General features: G+C 44.7%; 1 protein-coding gene across 1 annotated transcript in view; it reads left to right on the forward strand.

Annotated features, from left to right (window-relative positions):
• Positions 1-24,106, forward strand: part of dthd1 (death domain containing 1) — an 82,128-nt gene that overhangs the window by 48,772 nt on the left and 9,250 nt on the right. Inside the window, exons 11-14 of the mRNA XM_078225019.1 lie at positions 6,322-6,373; positions 8,369-8,627; positions 10,963-11,019; positions 22,441-22,611. Coding sequence (XP_078081145.1) covers positions 6,322-6,373; positions 8,369-8,627; positions 10,963-11,019; positions 22,441-22,611 — 539 coding nt within the window. The remainder of the gene's footprint in view (positions 1-6,321; positions 6,374-8,368; positions 8,628-10,962; positions 11,020-22,440; positions 22,612-24,106) is intronic.

Below are 24,106 nucleotides of genomic sequence, written 5' to 3' on the forward strand. Positions count from 1 at the left end.
TGGACATCCCCTGCCATGGAGTGCATGTCCTGCATCAAGGCCTCCACTGCGGACTCCACCCTCACAGTGTTGGCCTCGTTGAGCTGCAGTAATGGCAACATCTCCTCAGATAGAAGGCGATGGGACTCCTCCAATCAGCCTTGCACTCCGAGGAGGGCTGCTGTCATCGCTTCCTGATACTCTTGAGGGACGACCAGGCCCAAGGGGCACATCATCGGCAATGGTCCCAGCAAAGTCCTGGGCTCCAGCATCCCTCCGAATGTCGGTTCACTGGGACATCCCTGCCTCCACCTGTTGTGGACCATCAACTGTGAGGTTCTCACCAATGAGTGACCCAGAAACCTGTCTACTTAGTGATCCCAGTGAGGTGTGAGTATCTGCAGTGGGTGTGGGTGACAGCTGAGATGATTCTTCCACGGTGGGGTTGGAGAAGTCCCCTCTGAACTGCTGGAGTCCAGTAGGTCTAGGGGGGCATATGGATGGTCCGGCCTTTGCCGGTGATCAGCATGCAAGAGAAGGCACATGGCATTAGTGCATTAGAAGGGATTCGGAGAGAACATTGATGACTCATTTGAGACTTGAGGAATGACAGCATGTCTTGAGGATTCTCATGTTTCTCTGCTATCCCACTTCACCAGCAGCGCAGACGTGATCTTCCTCCTCCCCAGCCAGCTCAAGGGCTCACTCATCAAAACCTGTGTGGTTTCTCAGCTTGGGCATGACTCAGGCTGACTGCGCCCGCTCACACCAGTTGTGATTGAGTTTGTCCTGCAATGACACAGATAGGGAGAGTGTAGGTGGGAGTTTGGATATTTAAAATGGTGGTGAGGTGTAGCAGGTGTGGAACTCGCGTTGGAGCTGAACATGTATGATCTTCTTCACTAAGCTGGGGTAAGTGAACCACCCTCAGTCTCCCATTGGACCCCCTCACACCCCCAACACTTTCTCTCACTCAGACACCTTGGCCTCTGCCAACAGCAAGCACCAGGCTCCCCCCTGCTTCCCACAATCAACCTGTTCCCCCAGTAGCTGCTATGTTCCTCACATTCATGTTTTTCGGATACTGCTGACTTGTCCTCTTCTGGAGTGCGCTTGCACTGACCAGGGCTGCCACTACATGCCAGGCAGGGGTGGTGACCCTGCTGGATGACCGTCTCCTGGAGCGAGGGTAGAGGGTGTCCTTCAAAAAAGGCAGTGCTGCCTTTTGCCTGTCACCCCCTGCTGGGGTGTCATTTATATGGAACTCAGAGTCAAAGACATTCGCAGCAGGTCCCGGGGAGCAGGAGAATCTCCCATTGGAAATTCAAATCCCCCATGTAGGTCCACACATCAAGACTTCCACAGGGTCCTGATGCACATCTTGGTCTCCAACAAACCAGAGACAGGAAGATCTGAGCTGTTGTTTATAGCATCATGGGTGGTACGGCCAATCAGGCTTTATTGGATGGAATTCACCCTGACATGTCGTTTTTTATTCAGTACCAAGTAAAACATGGAATATTACCATGCGATGCCTATGAAGAATCACTTAACAAAGTAGCCAAGCCTCCACATAACTGTGCCATCAGACCCATGGCCACAGCATCTGTCTGCAGGGATGTTTGTATGTGTACTAATGTGTAGACAGCCTGGCTGCATCCTTCTCTACTTAGAGTCATAGAGTCATAGGGGTTTACAGCATGGAAACCGGCCCTTCGGCCCAACTTGTTCATGCCGCCCTTTTTTTTTAAACCCCAAAGCTAGTCCCAATTGCCCGCATTTGGCTCATATCCCTCTACACCCATCGTACCCATGTAACTGTCAAAATGCTTTTTAAAAGACAAAATTGCACCCGCCCCTATTACTACCTCTGGCAGCTTGTTCCAGACACTCACCACCCTCTAAGTGAAGAAATTGCCCCTCTGGACACTTTTGTATCTCTCCCCTCTCACTTTAAACCTATGCCCTCTAGTTTTAGACTCCTCTACATTTGGGAAAAGATATTGACGATCTAGCTGATCTGTGCCCCTCATTATTTTATAGACCTCTATAAGATCACCCCTCAGCCTCCTACGCTCCAGAGAAGAAAGTCCCAGTCTAACCAGCCTCTCCTTATAACTCAAACCATCAAGTCCCGGTAGCATCTTAGTAAACCTTTTCTGCACTCTTTCTAGTTTAATAATATCCTTTCTATAACAGGGTGACCAGAACTGTATAAAGTATTCCAAGTGTGGCCTTACCAATGTCTTGTACAACTTCAACAAGACGTCCCAACTCCTGTATTCAATGTTCTGACCAATGAAACCAAGCATGCTGAATGCCTTCTTCACCACTCTGTCCACCTGTGACTCCACTTTCAAGGCGCTATGAACATGTACCTCTAGATCTCTTTGTTCTGTAACTCTCCCCAACGCCCTACCATTAACTGAGTAAGTCCTGCCCTGGTTCAATCTACCAAAATGCATCACCTTGCATTTATCTAAATTAAACTGCATCCGCCATTCGTCAGCCCACTGGCCCAATTGATCAAAATCCCATTGCAATCTGAGATAACTTTCTTCACTGTCCACTATGCCACCAATCTTAGTGTCATCTGAAAACTTACTAACCATGCCTCCCATATTCTCATCCAAATCATTAATATAAATGACAAATAACAGTGGACCCAGCACTGATCCCTGAGGCACAGGCCTCCAGTTTGAAAAACAACCCTCGACAACCATCCTCTGGCTTCTGTCATCAACACCAGGTTAAAGTCCAACAGGTTTATTTGGTAGCAAATGCCATTAGCTTTCGGAGCCCTGCTCCTTTAACCCGGTGTTGTGAAAACTCTTACTGTGTTTACCCCAGTGCAACGCCGGCATCTCCACATTCTGTCATCAAGCCAATTTTGAATCCATTTAGCTACCTCACCCTGGATCCTGTGAGATTTAACCTTATGCAACAACCTACCATGCGGTACCTTGTCAAAGGCCTTGCTAAAGTCCATATAGACAATATCAACTGCACTGCCCTCATCTACCTTCTTGGTTACCCCTTTAAAAAACTCAATCAAATTTGTGAGACATGATTTTCCACTCTCAAAGCCATGCTGACTGTCCCTAATCAGTCCTTGCGTCTCTAAATGCCTATAGATCCTGTCTCTCAAAATACTTTCCAACAACTTACCCACCACAGATGTGAGGCTCACCAGCCTGTAATTCCCAGGCTTTTCCCTGCAGTTCTTTTTAAACAAAGGCACAACGTTTGCCACCCTCCAATCTTCAGGCATCTCACCTGTGACTATCGATGGTTCAAATACCTCTGCTAGGGGACCCGCAATTTCCTCCCTAGCCTCCCACAATGTCCTGGGATACACTTCATCAGGTCCTGGGGATTTATCTACCTTGATGCGCTTTAAGACTTCCAGCACTTCCTTCTCTGTAATATGTACACTCCTCAAGACATCACTATTTATTTCCCCAAGTTCCCTAACATGCATGCTTTTCTCAACAGTAAATACTGATAAGAAATATTCATTTAGGATCTCACCCATCTCTTGTGGATCCACACATAGATGACTTTGTTGATCCTTAAGAGGCCCTACTCTCTGCCTTGTTACTCTTTTGCCCTTTATGTATTTGTAGAAGCCCTTTGAATTCTCCTTTGCCTTATTTGCCAAAACAATCTCATGTCCCCTTTTTGCCCTCCTGATTTCTCTCTTAACTCTACTCCTGCACCCCCTATACTCTTCAAGGGATTCACTTGATCCCAGTCATGTGCCTCCTTCTTCTTCTTGACCAGGGCCTCAATATCCCGAATCATCCAGGGTTCCCTACATCTGCTGGCCTTGGCCTTCACTCTAAGAGGAATGTGTTTACCCTGAACCCTGGTTGACACACTTTTGAAAGCCTCCCACTTACCAGTCATCTCTTTGCCTTCCCACAGACTCCCCAATTAACGTTTGAAAGTTCCTGCCTGATACCATCAAAATTGGCCTTGCCCCAATTTAGAATTTTAACTTTTGGGCCAGACCTATCATTCTCCATAGCTAACTTAAAACTAATAGAATTATGGTCACCGGTCCCAAAGTGATCAGTCACTAACACTTCCGTCACCTGCCCTTCCTTATTTCCCAAGAGGAGGTCAAGTTTTGCCCCCTCTCTAGTCAGGCCATCCACATACAGAATGAGAAATTCCTCTTGAATACACTCAACAAATTTCTCTCCTTCCAACCCTCTAATACTATGGCTGTCCCAGTCAATGTTGGGAAAGTTAAAATCCTCTAATATTACCACCCTATTTTTCTTGGAGCTAACTGTAATCTCCTTACTTATTCGCTCCTCAATTTCCCGCCGACTATTTGGGGGCCTGTAGTACAACCTTATCAAAGTGATTTCCCCCTTCTTATTTCTCAGTTCTACCCATATAGACTCAGTGGCCGAACTGTCGGATATATCCCCTCTCTTTACTGCCGTGATGTTTTCCTTAATCAAAAGTGCAACACCCCCTCCTCTCTTACCTCCTGTTCTATCTTTCCTATAGCATCTGTACCCTGGAAAACTGAGCTGCTAGTTCTGTCCCTCCATTAGCCATGTTTCAGTAATTGCTATGATATCCCAGTCCCACGTACCCATCAATGCCCTGAGTTCATTTGCCTTGCCCGTCAGGCCATTTGCATTGAAATAAATGCAGTTTAATCTGGACTTCCCTTGCTCTCTGCTCTGCTTTTGCCTGATCTGTCTGGTACTCGGAGTACTGACACTGCCTTTACTACTCAATGTTCTGTCTTTAACTTCTGTGCTGTCCTCAACCTTCTCTTCTGTCTCCCTACTGCTTTGGATCCCACACCCCTGCCAAACTAGTTTAAACCCTCCCAAGTGGCTCTAGCAAACCTCCCCGCCAGGATGTTAGTCCCCCTCCAGTTCAGGTGTAACCTGTCCCTCTTGAACAGGTCAACCCTCCCCCAGAAAAGTTCCCAATGATCCAAAAATCTAAATCCTTACCCCCTGCACCAGCTCTCAAGCCACGCATTCATCTGCCTAATCTTCCTATTCCTACTCTCACTAGCACCTGGTACCGGTAGTAGTCCAGAAATTACTATCTTCGAGGTCCTGCACTTTCGCCTTCTGCCTAACTCTCTATGTTGACACTGCAGGACCTCATCCCTTTTCCTACCTATGTCTTTGGTACCAATATGTACAACGACCTCTGGGTGCTCCCCCTCCCCCTTAAGAATGTCCTGCAATCGCTCAGAGACATCCTTGACCTTGGCACCAGGGAGGTAACACACAATCTTGGAGTTTCGATTGCGGCCACAGAAACGCCTGTCTGTGCCTCTAACTAGAAAGTCCCCTATTACTACTGCTCGCTTGCTCTTTGCCCAACCCTGCTCTACAGCAGAACCAGGTGTGGTGCCACAGGCCTGGCTGCTGCTGGTATCTCCCCCTGACAGGCTATCTCCCTCAACAGTATCCAAACCAGTATACCTGTTTGAAAGGGGAATAGCCACAGGAGACTCCTACACGACCTGCCTGCCTCTCCTAGCGGTCATCTATCTACCTGTCTGAACCTGTGGTGTGACAACCTCCCTGTAACTAGTGTCTATCACACTCTCTGCCTCCTGTATGCTCCACTGTGCATCCACTTGCTGCTCCAACCGAACAATGCGGTCTGTGAGGAGCTGCAACTGAACACACTTCCTGCAGACAAAGTTGTCAGGGAGACTAGATTGCTCCCTAATTTCCCACATCTGGCAGGAGGAGCATACCACTGTGCTAACTGCCATAATACAGGGAAAAGAATCAAAGAATCTCAACTCACCTCTCCCTTGCCTGTGGTCCTCCCAATATATTTTTTTTAGTCAGAGGAGGAGGTAGAGAGGGAAACACTGAAATAGTGTTTGAGGTTTAGCTGTCCCTTCACAACAGCTCCTCCATAGACCACCTTCCGGCCGCAGTGACTGCATCTATGCAAATCTTATCTGCAACCACCAATCACTTTCGCCACTCTGCTGCCCTCACCTGGAGGTGACTGACTTCTTCCAATCATTTCAGTTAGGAACACACATAAAAAAGACAAGGAATAGAAAAGCAAAAAAGAAAAGGGAAAAAGAAAGAACTTGCATTGATAAAGCATCTTTCATAATCCTTGGTGACTCCCAAGCATTTCACAGACAATAAACTAATTTGAAGTGCAATGACTGCTGTAGTGAAGAGAGAGAGATGCAACAAGAAAACTACCTTTGGGAGAGAAAGGGTAAAGGGAACTTCTTTAAAAGACATTTTCTGAAACAATTTAGTTTCACTTGCTTTATTTTATATTGTATTCATGTCATTCCATCATGCTCTGTTTTAATTACAGAGAGAAAAGCTTCTCAGTCATTCGACAAGCACAAACAGAATCACTGCATCAGGTAAGGAAAAGGAGTGGTGTTTCTGCCTGGGAATTTTCTCAGTGCCGTCTCCAATTTGGCTGGCATTACTCGAGCAGCTCCGAGTAAATCTTTTGCCATTATTCATTAAACTTTAATGCCAGCAGCTGGGAACTTTTGCAAAGATGAGGGTGCAGGATTGGCTGCAGGTGGACAATAAAGGAGGAAAATTCCAAGTGTGTCAGGAAGCTGACTCCAACTCACAAACCTTTGGGTTTTACTGAGACAGGACAAGGGGTGGGCAGCCAATCAACTCCAGGTTGTGGGCCTTACCCATATGTGCCTTTGGCTTTCTCCAGATGACTGACCTCCAACCACACAACCATCTTCCTTTGTGCCAGGTATGACTCCAACCAGTGTGGGGTTTTCCCCGGATTCCCATTGCCCTAAGGCCCCTTGATGTCACAATTGGTCAAATGCTATCTTAATGTCAAGAATTGTCAGTCTTACCCCACTTCATGAGCTACGCTCTTTTATTCATGTTTGAACCAAAGCTGTAATGAGATCAGGAGCTGAGTGGACCTGGTGGAACCCAAACTGAGCGTCAGTGAGCAGGTTATTGCTGAGCAAGTGCTCCTTGATAGCACTGTTGATGACAGCTTCCATCACTTTACTGATGATCAAAAGTTACACTCATGGGGTAATATTTAGTTGGTTTGGACTTGTCCTGCTATTTATATACAGGACATACCTGGGCAGTTTTTCCACATTGCTGGGTAGATGCCAGTGCTGTAGCTGTAAGGAACAGCTTCAGTAGCTCTAGGGCACGAATTTTCAGTACTATTGCCGGAATATTGTCAAGGCTTACAACCTTTGTAGTATTCAGTGCCTTCAGCCATTTCTTAATATAATGTGGAGTGAATCAAATTGACTGACATCTGTGATGCTGGGGACCTCAGGAGGAGGCCGCGATGCATCATCCACTTGGCACTGATGTCTGAAGACATTTGCAAAATGCTTAGCCTCTGCACTGTTGTGCATGACTCCCCCATCATTGAGGATGGGGATACTTGTGGATCCTTCTGCCCCAAATGGCTGTTCAATTGTCCACACTATTGACTTACCATTCATTTACATTCCAATGTTAAATACATTTGCTATATATCCTTGGTATGATAGAACAAGTCATTTCAGTGTCAAGCCAGGAATACATTATACTGAAATACATTGTGCTGAAATATAAATGTTATTGAAGTGGATAAATTCTAATTCTTCCATACTTGTCACATGGTGGGAATAGCTATCAATATTCCAAATTTCAGAATGTAGCTGCAACCTGGATAATTCATGCAAATAAGATACAAGCAATTATGCACATAACTGTGACGTGTGATGTAAACATAACATAGAAACATAAAATATAGGAGCAGGAGGAGGCCATTTGGCCCTTCGAGCCTGCTATGCCATTCATTACAATCATGGCTAATCATCCAACTCAATAGCCTAATCCTGCTTTTTCCCCATAACGTTTGATCCCATTTGCCCCAAGTGCCATATCTTGCTGCCTCTTGAATACATTCAATGTTTTGTAGTGCCTTACATTAGCCTTAGATTAGCAATCCAGAAACCTGGACTACTGATCAGGCAATGAATTCAAATCCCATCTGGGTCAGCTGGGGAATTTAAATTCGAACAATTAATAAATCTGTATTAAAAATCTAGTATCAGTAATGGAAACTTCTGCATTGGTGTAAAAACCCAAGTGCTTCACTGATGTCCTTTAGGAAGGAAATTTTGCATTTTACACTTGCCTGCCTTTATGTGGTTCCAGACCTGCAGCAATGTGGTTGACTCTTAACTGCCCTTGGAAATGAGCCTTGCAAACCATTCACTTGTCAGAAAGGCAGCTTCACTGCCACCTCCTCGAGGGCAAATTATGGACAATAATTGCCGACCCTGCCAGCAACAGCTACATCACACAAATGAATAGAAACAAAATCCTGGTTATTAATCATGGCTGCACTCTTTAACTTACAGAATCAACACCTGAGAATATGCTTTACTGGCTGGCTTCCGAACTTTCTGAAGAAGATGCCACAATGCTGGTGACTTCCCTTCGAATTCGGCGCAGTGCCATTCAGCTCGTCAAGCTGACCAACCCTGATGATTTAACAGATCAGATTTTCAAACTTCTCAGCATGTGGAAAAAGAATCAACCAACATCTACAAATAAAATACAGATCCTCACTCGACATCTGAAAAGGTGCGGAAGGGAAGATTTAGTAGAACAGTTATGGTCAAAAAAGGATTCTGGATGAGAAAACATCAGGGAGGCTCAATGAAAATGGTAAGTTTTCTACTCGCAGACTCCCAATATGAAGCCTTGACTGTTGGGAATGCATAATCAGTAACAAATGCACATACTGACTGCTATCCATTGAAATGAATGGATGGAAAAATGTGGTCTGCACGAGTGTGATTTGCTGATATGTGTTCCTAATGGATGAAGCTACATGCTGGAAGTGCCGAGTCAGAAAACATATCCTGGTGTTCAAATGAAATTGGTGATGCCTCCTCTGATTTAGCATGCTTGGTATTATGAAAACAATCAATTTGGTAAATAGTGTTTAACAAAGCTATAGGTGAACCCATAAGAGTGAGTCACCTTTCCAAAAAAAACCTAAAGAAACACAATTGTTTATTACCCTGGAATTGTTTCTTTCATATTTTTTCCACGACATAACATATGCAATATTTAGTGTAATTTTAAAGATCATAAATCATATGTCATAGATCTAAATGTCAATTAGGAATGTGTTGATCAGTATCTGGATTGAATTATTGTTAATTGGAGCTGCTCTGGTGTACTAACATACAGCGGCTGAAAATCTGAATCAAAAACTGAAAATGCTCAATAGGCCAGGCGGCATCTATGGTGAGAAAGACATAGATTTAACAGACTGGATTTTCCCAGATCCATGGAGAGGGGTTGAAGGCAGGGAGGGAGAGCTGGGAAAATGGAGGAGAATTATGTCAGTACATAACCCTGGCACATTCTGCCACTGAGGAGGTTTCCCAGGGCTGGATTGGGAAAAGGGTTAACAGCACACAGCCGAAAAGCAGGCAACCGACGAAGGTGATCGTGACCCTCATTAGGGACAATTCTGTGGCCTCTCTGGCATAATGCCAGCAGAGCACCTCCCCACCGCAACCCCCCCCCCCAACTGTCCCCACACCTTCCCTCCCGTCGGTCATAGAGGCCGTCAGTTCAATTGGGTTCTTGAGTTCTGATGAAAAGTCCTTGACCTGAACTGTTAGCTTTTTTCATCTCTTCCTTGTCTATGCAGACTTCAAGAGTTTGATTTCTAGAAAATAATTATATAAAGAGAAACCATAGATTAGTGTTGGAATTTTATTTATATATGACGCAGCAACCAATAAATTATGTTGATTATATTGCATACATTTCTAGAATCCTCAATGTTCTGTTCAGTGTATTCGCCTATGTCATTCCACATTTATTTACAAATACAATTCTGTTTCTTCTTCAGTATTTAAGTTTTATTTTATTGGGTAGAGTGCTTTGCATCTTCATTAATTTGTGTTGTGGGCTTTGAACAGACTGTTGTTCATAGAAATGATGAAATGAAGGTTATAAATGATGGCAGTCAGTAATAATGGTTCAGGCACAAAAAGAAGGGGAGACTCAGGAAACTCTAAATATATAGCCTCATCCGTATTTAATGGGAATGTCACACCGGAACCATCAAATGTGAACTATATCTAAAAGAATGTCATTTGGTATTTTGCTTAGCATAATCAAAATAAACTTATGGAATGTTTAATTAAGTCTGAAGGATAAGCCTCTTTGAATGCAATTTTTCAAATGTGCAAACACAAGTGTTATCAATGGTCAGGGGACTGACATTCTGTTCCTGTGCACCACTGGTGCATAGTGGGAGTGGAAAACCAGGGCTCAAGGTGACTGGAGATGATTTTAATCCCAAATTAGGAATGGTGCACTCCCACAGCCAATGGACATGTTCTCAAAGCTCTCTCTTCGCTGTAATTTCTGGAACTTAATTTTTGTGTGTGATTTTTGGCTTTCTTTGCTTCGCACTTTAATTAGAATTTAATTCTTCCTCTTCTATCGCTCAAGCCAATTTGCCTGAACTAGGCAACATCATCCTGTCAAAAGCTCAGCCCATTCTTCTGGAAATTCCATTTGTCCTTAGGGAGATGATGGATAGCGTGGCACTGCTTGCTCTTCTTCGGTGAGGGTCATGGGTGGACAATCTTCTATGCTCGGCATCAGTTCTTAAAGACATATGGTGCGTACAATCTGCAAAGCTCAATTTACACACTGTCCTCACTATTGTGGGTTTTCTTTACCTGCAATGAAAAAGGGCAACATTCTTCATGCAGATTTCAGGACACTGCCTCAAGGCTCAAATGGAAGGGGGGTGGGGATGGTGTGGGGTGGGGTGGGGTGGGGTGGGGGGGGGGGCAGCATCAGAAGTCCCCATTCTGTGGGGAACTGTAACTTGGCTGTGAATCTCTCCAAATTAGCCTAGTAATGGCCAAAGGGTGGGCTTACAATCTAATTAAGGATGGTGAATATGTTCTCACAGTTTAAGAGCCAATAGTAAGATCCTCAGCGCTGAAGCAGCAGAAGTTGACCTTTCAAGGTAAGTGATGGAGAGGACACCCCTCTCTACGACATCTACAATAAAAATCATCCTTAACAGCTGGGCAATCACTGTAGGCAGGGAAGGTGGCAGTGGAATCTCCTCTACAGGGTGACCTGAGGCTGCAACTGAAACCAGGCAGGTAGTGAAGTGGGAAAAATAAAATGGTTTTATTAAGATTGACATTAAAATAGTGCATTAATAGCTTTAGAACAGAAAAATGTAATTATCAGAAGTCTTCCTAGGCATAATGGGAAATTTAACCTCTACTGTAGGCATGATGGGGTCCTTGGCCAAGGATAGTTCCAGGGCTGCTATTCCAGCAGTTGTAACAATAACAGCTTTCACAGACATTCATTGCTGAACAGGGCACTGAGGAAATATGAAGGAACTGAGGGTGATACCCAAGGCTGAGCGGTGAGATAATGGGAACATCTGCTGATAGAATAGAGTGGTTAGTTAAGAAGTTAATGAAAACATTCTTATGAAAAGTAGGAAGATAAGGAAGTGCACAGATTCAGCGTTTTTACCATAATAGTTATGATGTGGAGTTGCCGGCGTTGGACTGGGGTAGGCACAGTAAGTAGTCCCACAACACCAGGTTAAAGTCCAGCAGGTTTATTTGGTTGCACGAGTTTTCGGAGCGTTGCCCCTTCATCAGATGAGTGAAGAGTTTAGTTCACAAACATACATATATGTCCTGTTTGTGAACCAAACTCTTCACTCACCTGATGAAGGGGCAGTGCTCCGAAAACTCGTGCTACAAATAAACCTGTTGGACTTTAACCTGGTGTTGTGAGACTTCTTACTGTGCCATAATAGTTGGGAGAGTAGGTCTGCCTGGAGCATTGCCCCTCCACCCACTATCTGCCACCCTCAGGCAGCTGCCCTATTCCTTGATATTGCCGGAGATTTAGAGGCCTACATGAAAATTCCAGTCAATCTCCAACAACTGCTCTGAATAGCCCTTTTAGAAGGTCAGTAAGCCTTGTCCCCTTCTCCCCGACACCCAGCCATCAGGAAGATGATCAAATGGCAGGATGGAGCAGAAAATCTGACATGCTAGCCAGAGGTGTGGAATTCCGTTCCCAAGTTTATTTATTAAGTTTATTTATTAGTCACAAGTAAAGCTTACATTAACACTGCAATGAAGTTACTGAAATTCCCCTAGTCACCACACTCCAGCACCTGTTCGGGTCAATGCACTTAACTAGCACATCTTTCAGACTATGGGAGGAAACCGGAGTACCCGGAGGAAATCCAATCAGACACAGGGAGAATGTGCAAACTCCACACAGACAGTGACCCAAGTCGGGAATCAAACCCGGGCCCCTGGTGCTATGAGGCAGCAGTGCTAATCACTGTGCCACCGTACCGCCCCCTTGGAGCACATAATTCAACCCAAAGAGATTGATGAAATGCTGAAATAAAAACAAAAAGTGCTGGAAAAACTCAGCAGGTCTGGCAGCAGTTCCAAATTTTGGAGTTCTGGAGAAGAGTCTTATTGGATGCGAATGCTTGGGCTTAAAACTCTGTTTTACTCTCCTGAGAAGCCGCCAGACCTGCTGCATTTTTCCAGCACTTTCTTTTTTATTTCAGATTTCTAGCATCCGCAGTATTTTGCTTTTATTGCGATGACGTGCTGACCATTTGCTGAATAATTCTGTTAGTCAAAACTTTTCTCAATATGATTTCAAGGCCTGTTCCACTGATGGGTAGGTTATTTCTGCTTGGGCCTTTTGACTCTTGCTCAGACCATAATTTGTATATTTAAGGGTTCTGATAGCTATTTTAAATATCTGCCTGGGCTGCGTAATAAGAGTTATCCATAAACTTAACAGTGTGATTAAAACCTGCACAGACTGGGTGCAGGTTCTCTGATAAATTGGTATGTTACGTGCCTGTTTTCCACCCACCGGTTTGAATGAGTTTATTTATTAGTGTCACAAGTAGGCTTACATTAAAACTGCAACTAAGCTACTGTGAAAATCCCCCAGTCACCACACTCCGGTGCCTGTCTGGGAACGCTGAGGGAGAAATTCACATGGCCAATGCACCTAACCAACATGTCTCTGGGAGGAAATCGGAGCACCCAGAGGAAACCCACGCAGACACGGGGAGAACATGCGGACTCCTCACAGGCAGTAACCCAAGCTGGGAATTGAACCCGGGCTCTGGCGCGGCGAGGCAGCGATGCTAACCAGTATGCCACCATGCCGCCACTGTGCCGAGACAAGTAAATATCTTGTAAATATCCAGAAATGCCATAAAATTCACCAAATTCCCTATGACAAAACTTTATTAATCTATTTACACAGCTTATGCATATTTCAAGTCAAGTTGTTGTCTTTTATTCCTGGATATTTACCTTTGGATATTCATGTAGTGATTTCTCATGGTCCAATTCCATTTCAATACTGGATTGTATCTTCTGCCATACCATAAGTTAAACAAGTCCTTGCTAAGGAAGCTCAATCTGCTTTATTAACAGGGGGTTTGAGTTTAAGAGCCGTGGGGTTATGCTGCAACTGTACAGGACCTTGGTGAGACCACATTTGGAATATTGTGTGCAGTTCCGGTCACCTCACTATAAGAAGGATGTGGAAGCACTGGAAAGAGTGCAAAGGAGATTTACCAGGATGCTGCCTGGTTTGGAGGGTAGGTCTTATGAGGAAAGGTTGAGGGAGCTAGGGCCTTTCTCTTTAGAGTGGAGGAGGTTGAGAGGCAACTTAATAGAGGTTTATAAGATGATAAGGGGGAGAGATAGAGTGGATGTTCAGAGACTATTTCCTCAGGTGGATGTAGCTGTTACTAGGGGGCATAACTATAAGGTTCGTGGTGGAAGATATAGGAGGGATGTACGAGGTAGGTTCTTTACTCAGAGAGTGGTTGGGGTGTGGAATGGATTGCCTGCTGTGATAGTGGAGTCGGACGCTTTAGGAACTTTCAAGTGGTTATTGAATAGGCACATGGAGCACGCTAGAATGTTGGGGAGTGGGATAGCTTGATCCTGGTTTCGGAAAAGGTTCAGCACATTGTGGGCCGAAGGGCCTGTACTCTGCTGTACTGTTCTATGTTCTATGCTTTGTTTTTAGTTTATTTTAATTTAAATTTGTAAAAAAAAGTAAGTTTTTTATATCTAATTATGTACACCGACCAAGTTATTTAGAAAGGGAAATGATCAACCATTGTATTTAAGAAAAATATATGCAAATGACTAGGAAATATAAGGAATAATGAAGGATGATTAGATTCTGTTTTGAGCACTGTTTCAGCTTTGAGCATTACTAATGCTATCTGTCTAATTACTGGTGCCTGGACTGTGTCAAATTAATAAATGTGCCCTCATGTAATTGAAGTACTTCGATTATCTACACAGTGCAGCAGGGTTTGCAAAATCAATTCTGGAAAAGATCAAAGATGAGGAAAAACAATTACATTTTCTTCCATTTAACTCTGTCTCTATTGAATATAGTCTGAGGCTTAAAATGAATGCCCCGCCAGTGCCAGCCAGGCAAATGCTTTTAACAGACTATGAGGTGGAGACTCAAACTAACAAACTAGTGGGAGCAAAAGCAGAAATCACCAATGAGGAGGAGCCAGTGAGAGGCGACTGTGGGTGAACAGCATGGACCGGTAAAGGCCTTCAGCTTGTACGCCCCTTAGCTTCACAGGCAAGGGTTTTGTACCTGACTGGACCTTCACTCAGAAGACAGTTGATTGATTAGGTGTCCTGATTTCATTTGGGATACTGCACTACAGTGCTCTTTCAAGTTGGTGCTTCATTTCCACATGGAAAGTGGGTAAATGTGTTGCCCTGAGCAAACATTGCTGTGCTGGGATTTCTGTGGGGATTCTCTGATCACCTGGTCTTACTTCAGCAGGTACCCCGGAAAAATGGCACAAATAGCTGATGCGTCGATAGTCTGGAAAGATGCGGTAGTGCATGCTGTGGGAATCTTTACAGCAATGCCAAGTGTCCTCTATCTTTTATTATTTGTCTGAGGGGTAGCCTGATAGAAGTTTTCAAAATTATGAAAGGCATGGATAGGATGGATAGTTGGGGTCTTTTTCCCAGGGTAGAAATGTCAACTACTAGGGGATATAGGTTTAAGCTAAAAGTGGAAAAGTTTAAAGGAGATATGAGAGGCTGGATTTTTACACAGAGCATGGTGAGTGCCTGGAATACGCTGCCAGTGGAAGTGGTGGAAGCAGATACAATAGCAGTGTTTAACAGGCACCTCAACAGATACATGAACAGGCAGGGAATAGAGGATATGGACCGCATAGAGGCAAAAAATCTTTAGTTTCGAAAGGCGTCATGTGTCAAAGCAGGCTTGGTGGGCCAAAGGGCCTGTTCCTGTGCTGTACTTTTTTTGTTCTTTGTTCTTTGTCTGCAGCTCAGCCTGCAGCAGATGACAAAGCTTATTGACAGCCTCTCTGCGAGAAGGATAAGACAAAGCCATGTCTGGTTATGAATGTATGACACTGTGGTGCTGAGGCAATAACTGGCAGATATAACATCTCAGCGAGCTTTCTGCTTACATTAGCTATACACTCACCATCTCCTTTTCCTCGTCTACATCAGGGAACACAATAGAAACCCCAAACAAATTCCAGTCCTCAGCTTCTTTTGCAGTAGCAATGACGAATCCTTTATAAATCGAGAGTAAAAAGCAATTTTAGGAGGCAATTATTGTGTCCTCCACAGCAATAAATGCCAATTGAGGGAATTAATTGGAATGAATTAACACCCGATCTTTGAATATTTTCTCCCTGTGTGAGATATTCCGCACCTGAACCAATAAATTGGAACATCAGCCCCTCGACCTGCAATTTTAATTGGTGTAGGACTTCGTTGACCAACCCTCTTTCCAGCTAACAATAACTTAAGGATACATCCAAATCTTTGTAGTCAGCCTTAGAGGATGCTCATAGGGACATAAGAACAGGATTAAGTAATCCCCTCGAGCCTAATGCCCTATTCAGTTACACTTTAGCTGTTCTGGCTGTCGCTGTAAACTGGCATTTGCCGATTTGAATCATGATAAAGCAACCTAGGTTTCTGCATTTGTTATATCAGCTCCCTGGTATATAACTCAAACGGATTGGAGGTGGAAATTCTTTGGAAGCTGCTCTGGCTCCTGCCACTTCTGGTATCTTCACCATAAAGTGATATTAGCAACGTAAAGCATCTGCCCAAATATGGGTGTGGTATATAGGCATGTACCTTTTGGAAAAACATCATGGACAAGAAAAAAAGCCTTCCAACAGCTCTACTTTCTCAGGAGGCGAAGGAAATTCGGAATGCCCGCTACGACTCTCACCAATTTTTACAGATGCACCGTAGAAAACATCCTTTCCAGATGTATCACAGCTTGGTATGGCTCCTGCTCCGACCAAAACTGCAAGAAACTACACAGGGTTGTGAACGTAGCCCCGTCCATCATGCAAACCAGTATCTATCCTTTGATTCCGTCTACACTTCCTGCTGCCTCGGAAAAGCAGCCAGCATAATCAAGGACCCTACGCACCATGGACATACTCTCTTTCACCTTCTTCCATCGGGAAAAAGATACAGAAGTCTGAGATCACATACCAACCAACTCAAGAACAGCTTCTTCCCTGCTGCCATCAACTTTTGAATGGACCTACTGTATATTAAGTTGACCTTTCTCTACACCCTAGCTATGACTGTAACACTATATTCTGCACCCTCTCCTTTCTGGAGTATATCCCATCAGGCCCTGTAGATAAGTCTCCAGGGTCTGATGGGATATACCCCAGAATACTGAGAGAGGCAAGGGAGGAAATTGCTGGGGCCTTGAGAGAAATCTTTGTATCCTCACTGGCTACAGGGGAGGTCCCAGAGGATTGGAGAATAGCCAATGTTGTTCCTTTGTTTAAGAAGGGTAGCAAGAATAATCCAGGTAATTACAGGCCGGTGAGCCTTACGTCAGTGATAAGGAAATTATTGGAGAGGATTCTTCGAGACAGGATTTACTCCCACTTGGAAATAAGTGGACGTATTAGTGAGAAGCAACATGGTTTTGTGAAGAGGGGATTGTGTCTCACTAACTTAATCGGGTTTTTCGAGGAAGTGACAAAGATGATTGATGAGGGTAGGGCTGTGGATGTTGTCCCTCATGGCAGACTGGTGCAGAAGGTGAAGTGCATAGGATCAGAGATGAGCTGGCAAGGTGGATAAAGAACCGGCTCAGTCATAGAAGACAGAGGGTAGCAATGCAAGGGTGCGTTTTTGAATGGAGGGCTGTGACAAGGGCGTCCCTCAGGGATCAATGCTGGGACCTTTGCTGTTTGTAATATATATAAATGATTTGGAAAAAAATGTAACTGGTTTGATCAATAAGTTTGCGGATGACACAAAGGTTGGTGGATTTGTGGATAGCGATGAGGACCATCAGAGGATACAGCAGGATATGCATTGGTTGGGGACTTGGGTAGAGAGATGGCAGATGGAGTTTAATCCGGACAAATGTGAGGTAATGCATTTTGGAAGGTCTAATACAGATAGGAAATATACAGTAAATGGCAGAACCCTTAAGAGTATTGATAGGCAAAGGGATCTGGTTGTACAGGTACACAGGTCACTGAAAGTGGTAATGCAGGTGGAGAAGGTAGTCAAGAAGGCATACGGCATGCTTGCCTTCATCGGCCGGGGTATTGAATTTAAAAATTGGCAAGTCATGTTGATGCTTTATAGAACCTTAGTGAGGCCACACTTGGAATATAGTGTTCAATTCTGGTCGCCACACTACCAGAAGGATGTGGAGGCTTTGGAGAGGGTACAGAAAAGATTTACCAGGATGTTGCCTGGTATGGAGGGCATTAGCTAGGTTGGAGAAACTTGGTTTGTTCTCACTGGAGCAACGGAGGTTGAGGGGAGACCTCATAGAAGTCTACAAGATTATGAGAGGCATGGACAGAGTGGATAGTCAGAAACTTTTTCCCAGGGTGGAAGAGTCAATTACTAGGGGGCATAGGTTTAAGGTGCGTGGGGCAAGTTTTAAAAGAGATGTACGGGGCACATTTTGTACACAGAGAGTGGTGGGTGCCTGGAACTCGTTGCCGGGGGAGGTAGTGGAAGCGGATACGGTAGTGACTTTTAAGGGGCGTCTTGACATGTACATGAATGAGATGGGAATAGAGGGATATGGTCCGCGGAAGCGTAGGGGGTCTTAGTTCAGTCTGGCAGCATGGTCGGTGCAGGCTTAGAGGGCCGAAGGGCCAGTTCCTGTGCTGTAATTTTGTTTGTTCTTTGTTCTTTCCTTCTCCCCTATGTACTCTATGAAAGGTATGCTTTGTCTGCATAGCGCACAAGAAACAGTACTTTTCACTGTATCCCAATACATGTGACAATAATAAATCAATAATAAATCAAATCAAAATTTCTATGATTTTTGGGAGTGTGGTTGCAATTCGCAAAATGCTTCGCTGACACTCAAGCAGGTGAGGACCATGCATATTTTGTGTACCCACCTTATTTGCATGATTTTAACATTGGCCCAAATGGCTTCAGTGCAGATTCTCTTCATCATGCTGCCTGCAGTCTCTACTCACAGCAGGGAGGATGGATGGGGTGGGGAGTAGCATTTTGTTTGCAGAACACATAGTTTTCTTAAAGATGGTCTGGAGCTTAAAGGGAAGTTTACAAAATTATTTTGCAACGTTAGCTGGTGCAAGGTGAAGCTGAGAGCAGAATGAGGGTTCATGGTGATAATTGCAAGCTTATGGCATTCATGGTCCAGGTGGACAGGAGGAGAGACACCACACATCAATGGGGTCCAGAAAACCCTCAAGGACAAATTGTGAGAAGGATTGGGAGCTAGTGGCAGGGAATCTCTGGGAGTTTAGTACCAAGGACATGACAACAGCTTCACAAAATCTCTATTGATCTCACAGGGTGGTCAATGTCAGTGAATGCATCTTTACGTGGCATTCCTCCACTCACCACGCCTCCAGTCTCTCAAGTTGCTTCATACACCTCAGCCAGAGCACTCTCTGGCACTCAGGGTTCATGCCTAACATCCAGACACTCTGCCCCAGTCTCAGAAGCATACTAATGCTGTCAGTTTCACACCCATCTCAATCCTTTCACCTATCTCCAGTTAATTCAGTTATGAAAGGTAGATCACACAAACAAAATACGACTCAGCCACTGATATTAGGCCATCTATCTTGAAGGACAAAGTGATGTCACAGAATCGCAAAATTGTTACGGAGCAGAAGGAGGCCACTTGGCCCACCATGTCTGCACTGGCTCTCCAAATGAGCATCAAGACTTGGTGCTATTCTCTGCCTTTTCCCCTGCACATTATTTCTATTCAAATAATCATCCAATGTCCTCTTGAATGCCTCAATTTCACCTGCCCCCACCACACTTCCAGGCAGTGTATTCCAGATCCGAACCACTTGTCGTGTGAATTTTGTTTCTCACATCGCAATTGCTTCTTTTGCAAATCACTTTAAATCTGTGCCTGCTCATCATTGATCCTTTTATGAATGGGAAAAGTTTCTTTCTATCTATTCTGTCCACCAACCCCTTCATGATTTTGAACACTCAAATCTACTCTTAACCTTCTTCTCTCCAAGGAGAACAGTCCCAACCTCTCCATCTAGCTTCATAACTGAAGTTTAGAACATAGAACATAGAACATAGAACATTACAGCGCAGAACAGGCCCTTCGGCCCACGATGTTGCACCGACCAGTTAAAAAAAAAACTGTGACCCTCCAACCTAAACCAATTTCTTTTCGTCCATGAACCTATCTACGGATCTCTTAAACGCCCCCAAACTAGGCGCATTTACTACTGATGCTGGCAGGGCATTCCAATCCCTCACCACCCTCTGAGTAAAGAACCTACCCCTGACATCGGTTCTATAACTACCCCCCCTCAATTTAAAGCCATGCCCCCTCGTGCTGGATTTCTCCATCAGAGGAAAAAGGCTATCACTATCCACCCTATCTAAACCTCTAATCATCTTATATGTTTCAATAAGATCCCCTCTTAGCCGCCGCCTTTCCAGCGAAAACAATCCCAAATCCCTCAGCCTCTCCTCATAGGATCTCCCCTCCATACCAGGCAACATCCTGGTAAACCTCCTCTGCACCCTCTCCAAAGTCTCCACATCCTTCCTGTAATGTGGGGACCAGAACTGCACACAGTACTCCAAGTGCGGCCGCACCAGAGTTGTGTACAGTTGCAACATAACGCTACGACTCCTAAATTCAATCCCCCGACCAATAAACGCCAAGACACCATATGCCTTCTTAACAACCTTATCTACTTGATTCCCAACTTTCAGGGATCTATGCACACATACACCTAGATCCCTCTGCTCCTCCACACTATTCAAAGTCCTCCCGTTAGCCCTATACTCAACACATCTGTTATTCCTACCAAAGTGAATTACCTCACACTTCTCCGCATTAAACTCCATCCGCCACCTCTCGGCCCAACTTTGCAACCTGTCTAAGTCTTCCTGCAAACTACGACACCCTTCCTCACTGTCTACCACACCACCGACTTTGGTGTCATCAGCAAATTTGCTAATCCACCCAACTATACCGTCATCCAGATCATTAATAAATATTACAAACAGCAGTGGCCCCAAAACAGATCCCTGAGGTACACCACTTGTAACCGCACTCCATGATGAATATTTACTATCAACCACCACCCTCTGTTTCCTATCCGCTAGCCAATTCCTGATCCAATTTCCTAGATCACCCCCAATCCCATACATCTGCATTTTCTGCAGAAGCCTACCATGGTGAACCTTATCAAACGCCTTACTAAAATCCATATATACCACGTCCACTGCCTTGCCCCCATCCACCTCCTTGGTCACTTTCTCAAAAAACTCAATAAGGTTAGTAAGGCACGACCTACCTGCCACAAAACCATGCTGACTATCACCTATCAATTCATTACTCTCCAAATAACTATAAATCCTATCCCTTATAATTTTTTCCAACATCTTGCCGACAACAGAAGTGAGACTCACCGGTCTATAATTCCCGGGGAAGTCTCTGTTCCCCTTCTTAAACAATGGGACAACATTCGCTAACCTCCAATCTTCTGGTACTATACCAGAGGCCAACGACGACCTGAAGATCAGAGCCAGAGGCTCTGCAATCACTTCTCTTGCCTCCCAGAGAATCCTTGGATAAATCCCATCCGGACCAGGGGATTTATCTATCCCTGGAACCATTCCTGTAAATGTCTTTAGCACTCTCTCCAATGCATTCACATCCTTCCTGTAGTGTGGCCCCCAGAACCGTACGCAATACTCCAGCTGAGGTCAAACTAGTGTCTTGTTTAAGTTCAGCATAACCTCCGAGCTCTTGTACTCTATGCTCCTATTAATACAGCCCAGAATACTAAATGCTTTATTAGCTGCTCGCTGCATCTGTCCTACCACCTTTAATGACTTTTGCACATATACACCTCCTGGCATGCCATATCAGCTCCTGCACCCCTTTAATAATTTTACCTCTTATTTTGTATTGGGGAGATTTTCTGCTCCCCGTTGTCAGTGTGTATGAGTGGCGGATGTGGTGGAGAATCAAGGAATGTTCCAAAATCACTTTTACGCTGATGGAATTTCCCTGCTCTCCGCCAGTGATGAAACTGTGATCCTGCCATGCAATGAAGGGAACTCCATTTGGATATATTATGTTGTAATATAATTAGTGGGCCTCCCCATTGTAACATCCCCCCCACATAGGAAAGTCCCACCTGGCACCGTGACGGCAGAGTTTACAACAGATATTTAAAAACAGAAAACTGGTGAACCGGTTTTGCTGGGGGTCCACATGGAGGTGCAGCCTCCAGGTGGAGAAGGTCATGCCCAGGCAGAACCATAGCACTGCCCCCGGCACTTACATGGGGCAGTGCCCGGATAGTGGCCAGGGGCAGTGCCGGGTGCAGTTCCTTGGTTATTCTGGGGTGGGGGCAGAGATTCTGTTGTTGGGGTTCCCTCATTCTTTTTTCTTTCTGACATCGGGGCATCCTTTTTCAGGGCTGGGGCTGCCAGCATAATGTTTTAGGATCCGCCTAGTTATCAAACTACAGATAATTTATTGGCGGGGGGGAGGTGGTTTTGCGGTCCACCATGAAATATTTGAAAAACTTAACACGAGAATGAATGTTGCTCATGTGTAATACTTCACAGTGAACACAGGGTGGCAGAATATTCATATAAATCTGTCCCTGGATTTTTTCAGCCCAAAGACATGGGTAGCTACTGTAAACTGTGCCCATCTTTGCACTCATTGAGATGAGGGCTTTGGTATTTGGGGAAATCGAGCAACTTTCCTAGTTGAAGCAACTTTGATTAGAAGGCAGAGTACAGTCAGTTTGAGAGAATTATTTCACGTTTAATTACTTTTCTAGCAAAGAAATGCCGTTACATTCCGCTGACTTGCCAATGGGGTTCACCTCAGCACAATGCACAGAGTTCATTGGGAGGGTTGTTTGGAAAATTGTAAACACTGATTTTCCAACCATTTCGCCGAATGTTGTGCTGTACGTCAACAAGAGTTATTACGCTTATCAATCACTCAGGTAGGACTTTAAACTTTAATGTGAGTTCCTCATTTGAACATTACATTATCATGTGCACATTGCCAGAGTGTTGTTACGGCTACATCTTGCTCAGTCAACTGACAGGTTCAATTCTGTGTCATGTGACAGAGGACACCATCGCCAGTACTCTACCATCTCGCCTGCCACGGAATTGGCATGGGCGAGGATCTGACAACGGAAATCTCCGTTGACCTCGGGCAGGAATTTCCGGTCTCTCCCAAGTAAAATCCCGCCCCATATCCTGTCTGGTAATGTTTACAGATTATTGACATATCCACTTCACAAGACTTTTGGCAAAGTCTGACATGGCAAACTGATCAGTAAATTAATAGCTCATGGAATTCAAGGGAAATTGGCAACTTGGATCCAAAACGGAATCAGTGGTGGGAAACAAAGGGCAGAATTCTCCCAAACTCCCGTTGGCAGGTTTGATGGTGGGAATTGGGGTGAGGGTACAAAATATGGCGGGAGGCCCAAAAATTGGGTTCACATCAGTGTGAATTTACAACAGGATCTTCTGCTCATGCCCACCATGGAGGATCAGAAAACCCACTGGAGGCCAGCGTGAAACACATTGGCATCCCACTAATAGGATGCCGATGATGGTCTGACCACTCACACTCGATTCTCCATGGCTCCAGCAGCAAGACACGGCAGTGCGAAACATGTTGGAACCAATGTGGCATGCAGATGCTGGGAATCACCTCGATAATTCCTGGGCTGCCTTCAGAGCTCAGGATGGAGGCCACACCTGGAACACAACAGCAGTGGATGGGAGAGGAGCATCTACAGGTAGATCTTTCATTTTAGGTGTCCTGGACGGGAGTCCATCTTCCAGCCTCAAAATATTCCAGGATATCCATCCTCTTTTCTCAGGAGTTCCATCTCTGGCCTCAGAATGTTCCTGGAGATCCTTTTTCATTTTCAAGAAGGTTCACCTTCTTTCCTCCATAGTGGATCAGTAATGTAGGGTGTCTTTTCAATATGACATCCAGATAGAATGGTGGACAACACACCATCAGGCCTGCTCCATCATGGAATTGGGCCAAAACACTTGGTTACATAATTAATGAGGTTAAGGCCAGAAGAATTGGCAAGTTTTCCTGCCAGCCTCTGTAGTGTAAAACACTCCACGTTCCTGCCCCCACCATGGGACATTGTTCTCAAATGGGAAAATTCCACCCAAAGTGTAATGGTGGATGGATATTTTTATGACTTGGAGGCTGTTGCCAGTGGGGTTTCACAGGTTTAGCATTTGGTCCCTAGCTCGTACTTCATATAGCAATGATTTAGACTTCAATGCAGATAGGTTTTAGAACCGAGATGAGGGGGAATTTCTTCAGCCAGAGAGTGGTGAATCTGTGGAATTAATTGCCACAGAAGGCTGTGGCAGCCAAGTAATTGAGTATATTTAAGACAGAGATAGATAGATTCTTGATTGGTAAGGGGACCAAAGGCTAAGGAGAAAAGGCGA

This window comes from Mustelus asterias, chromosome 1, assembly GCF_964213995.1.
Source record: "Mustelus asterias chromosome 1, sMusAst1.hap1.1, whole genome shotgun sequence".
Taxonomy (NCBI): Eukaryota; Metazoa; Chordata; class Chondrichthyes; order Carcharhiniformes; family Triakidae; genus Mustelus; species Mustelus asterias.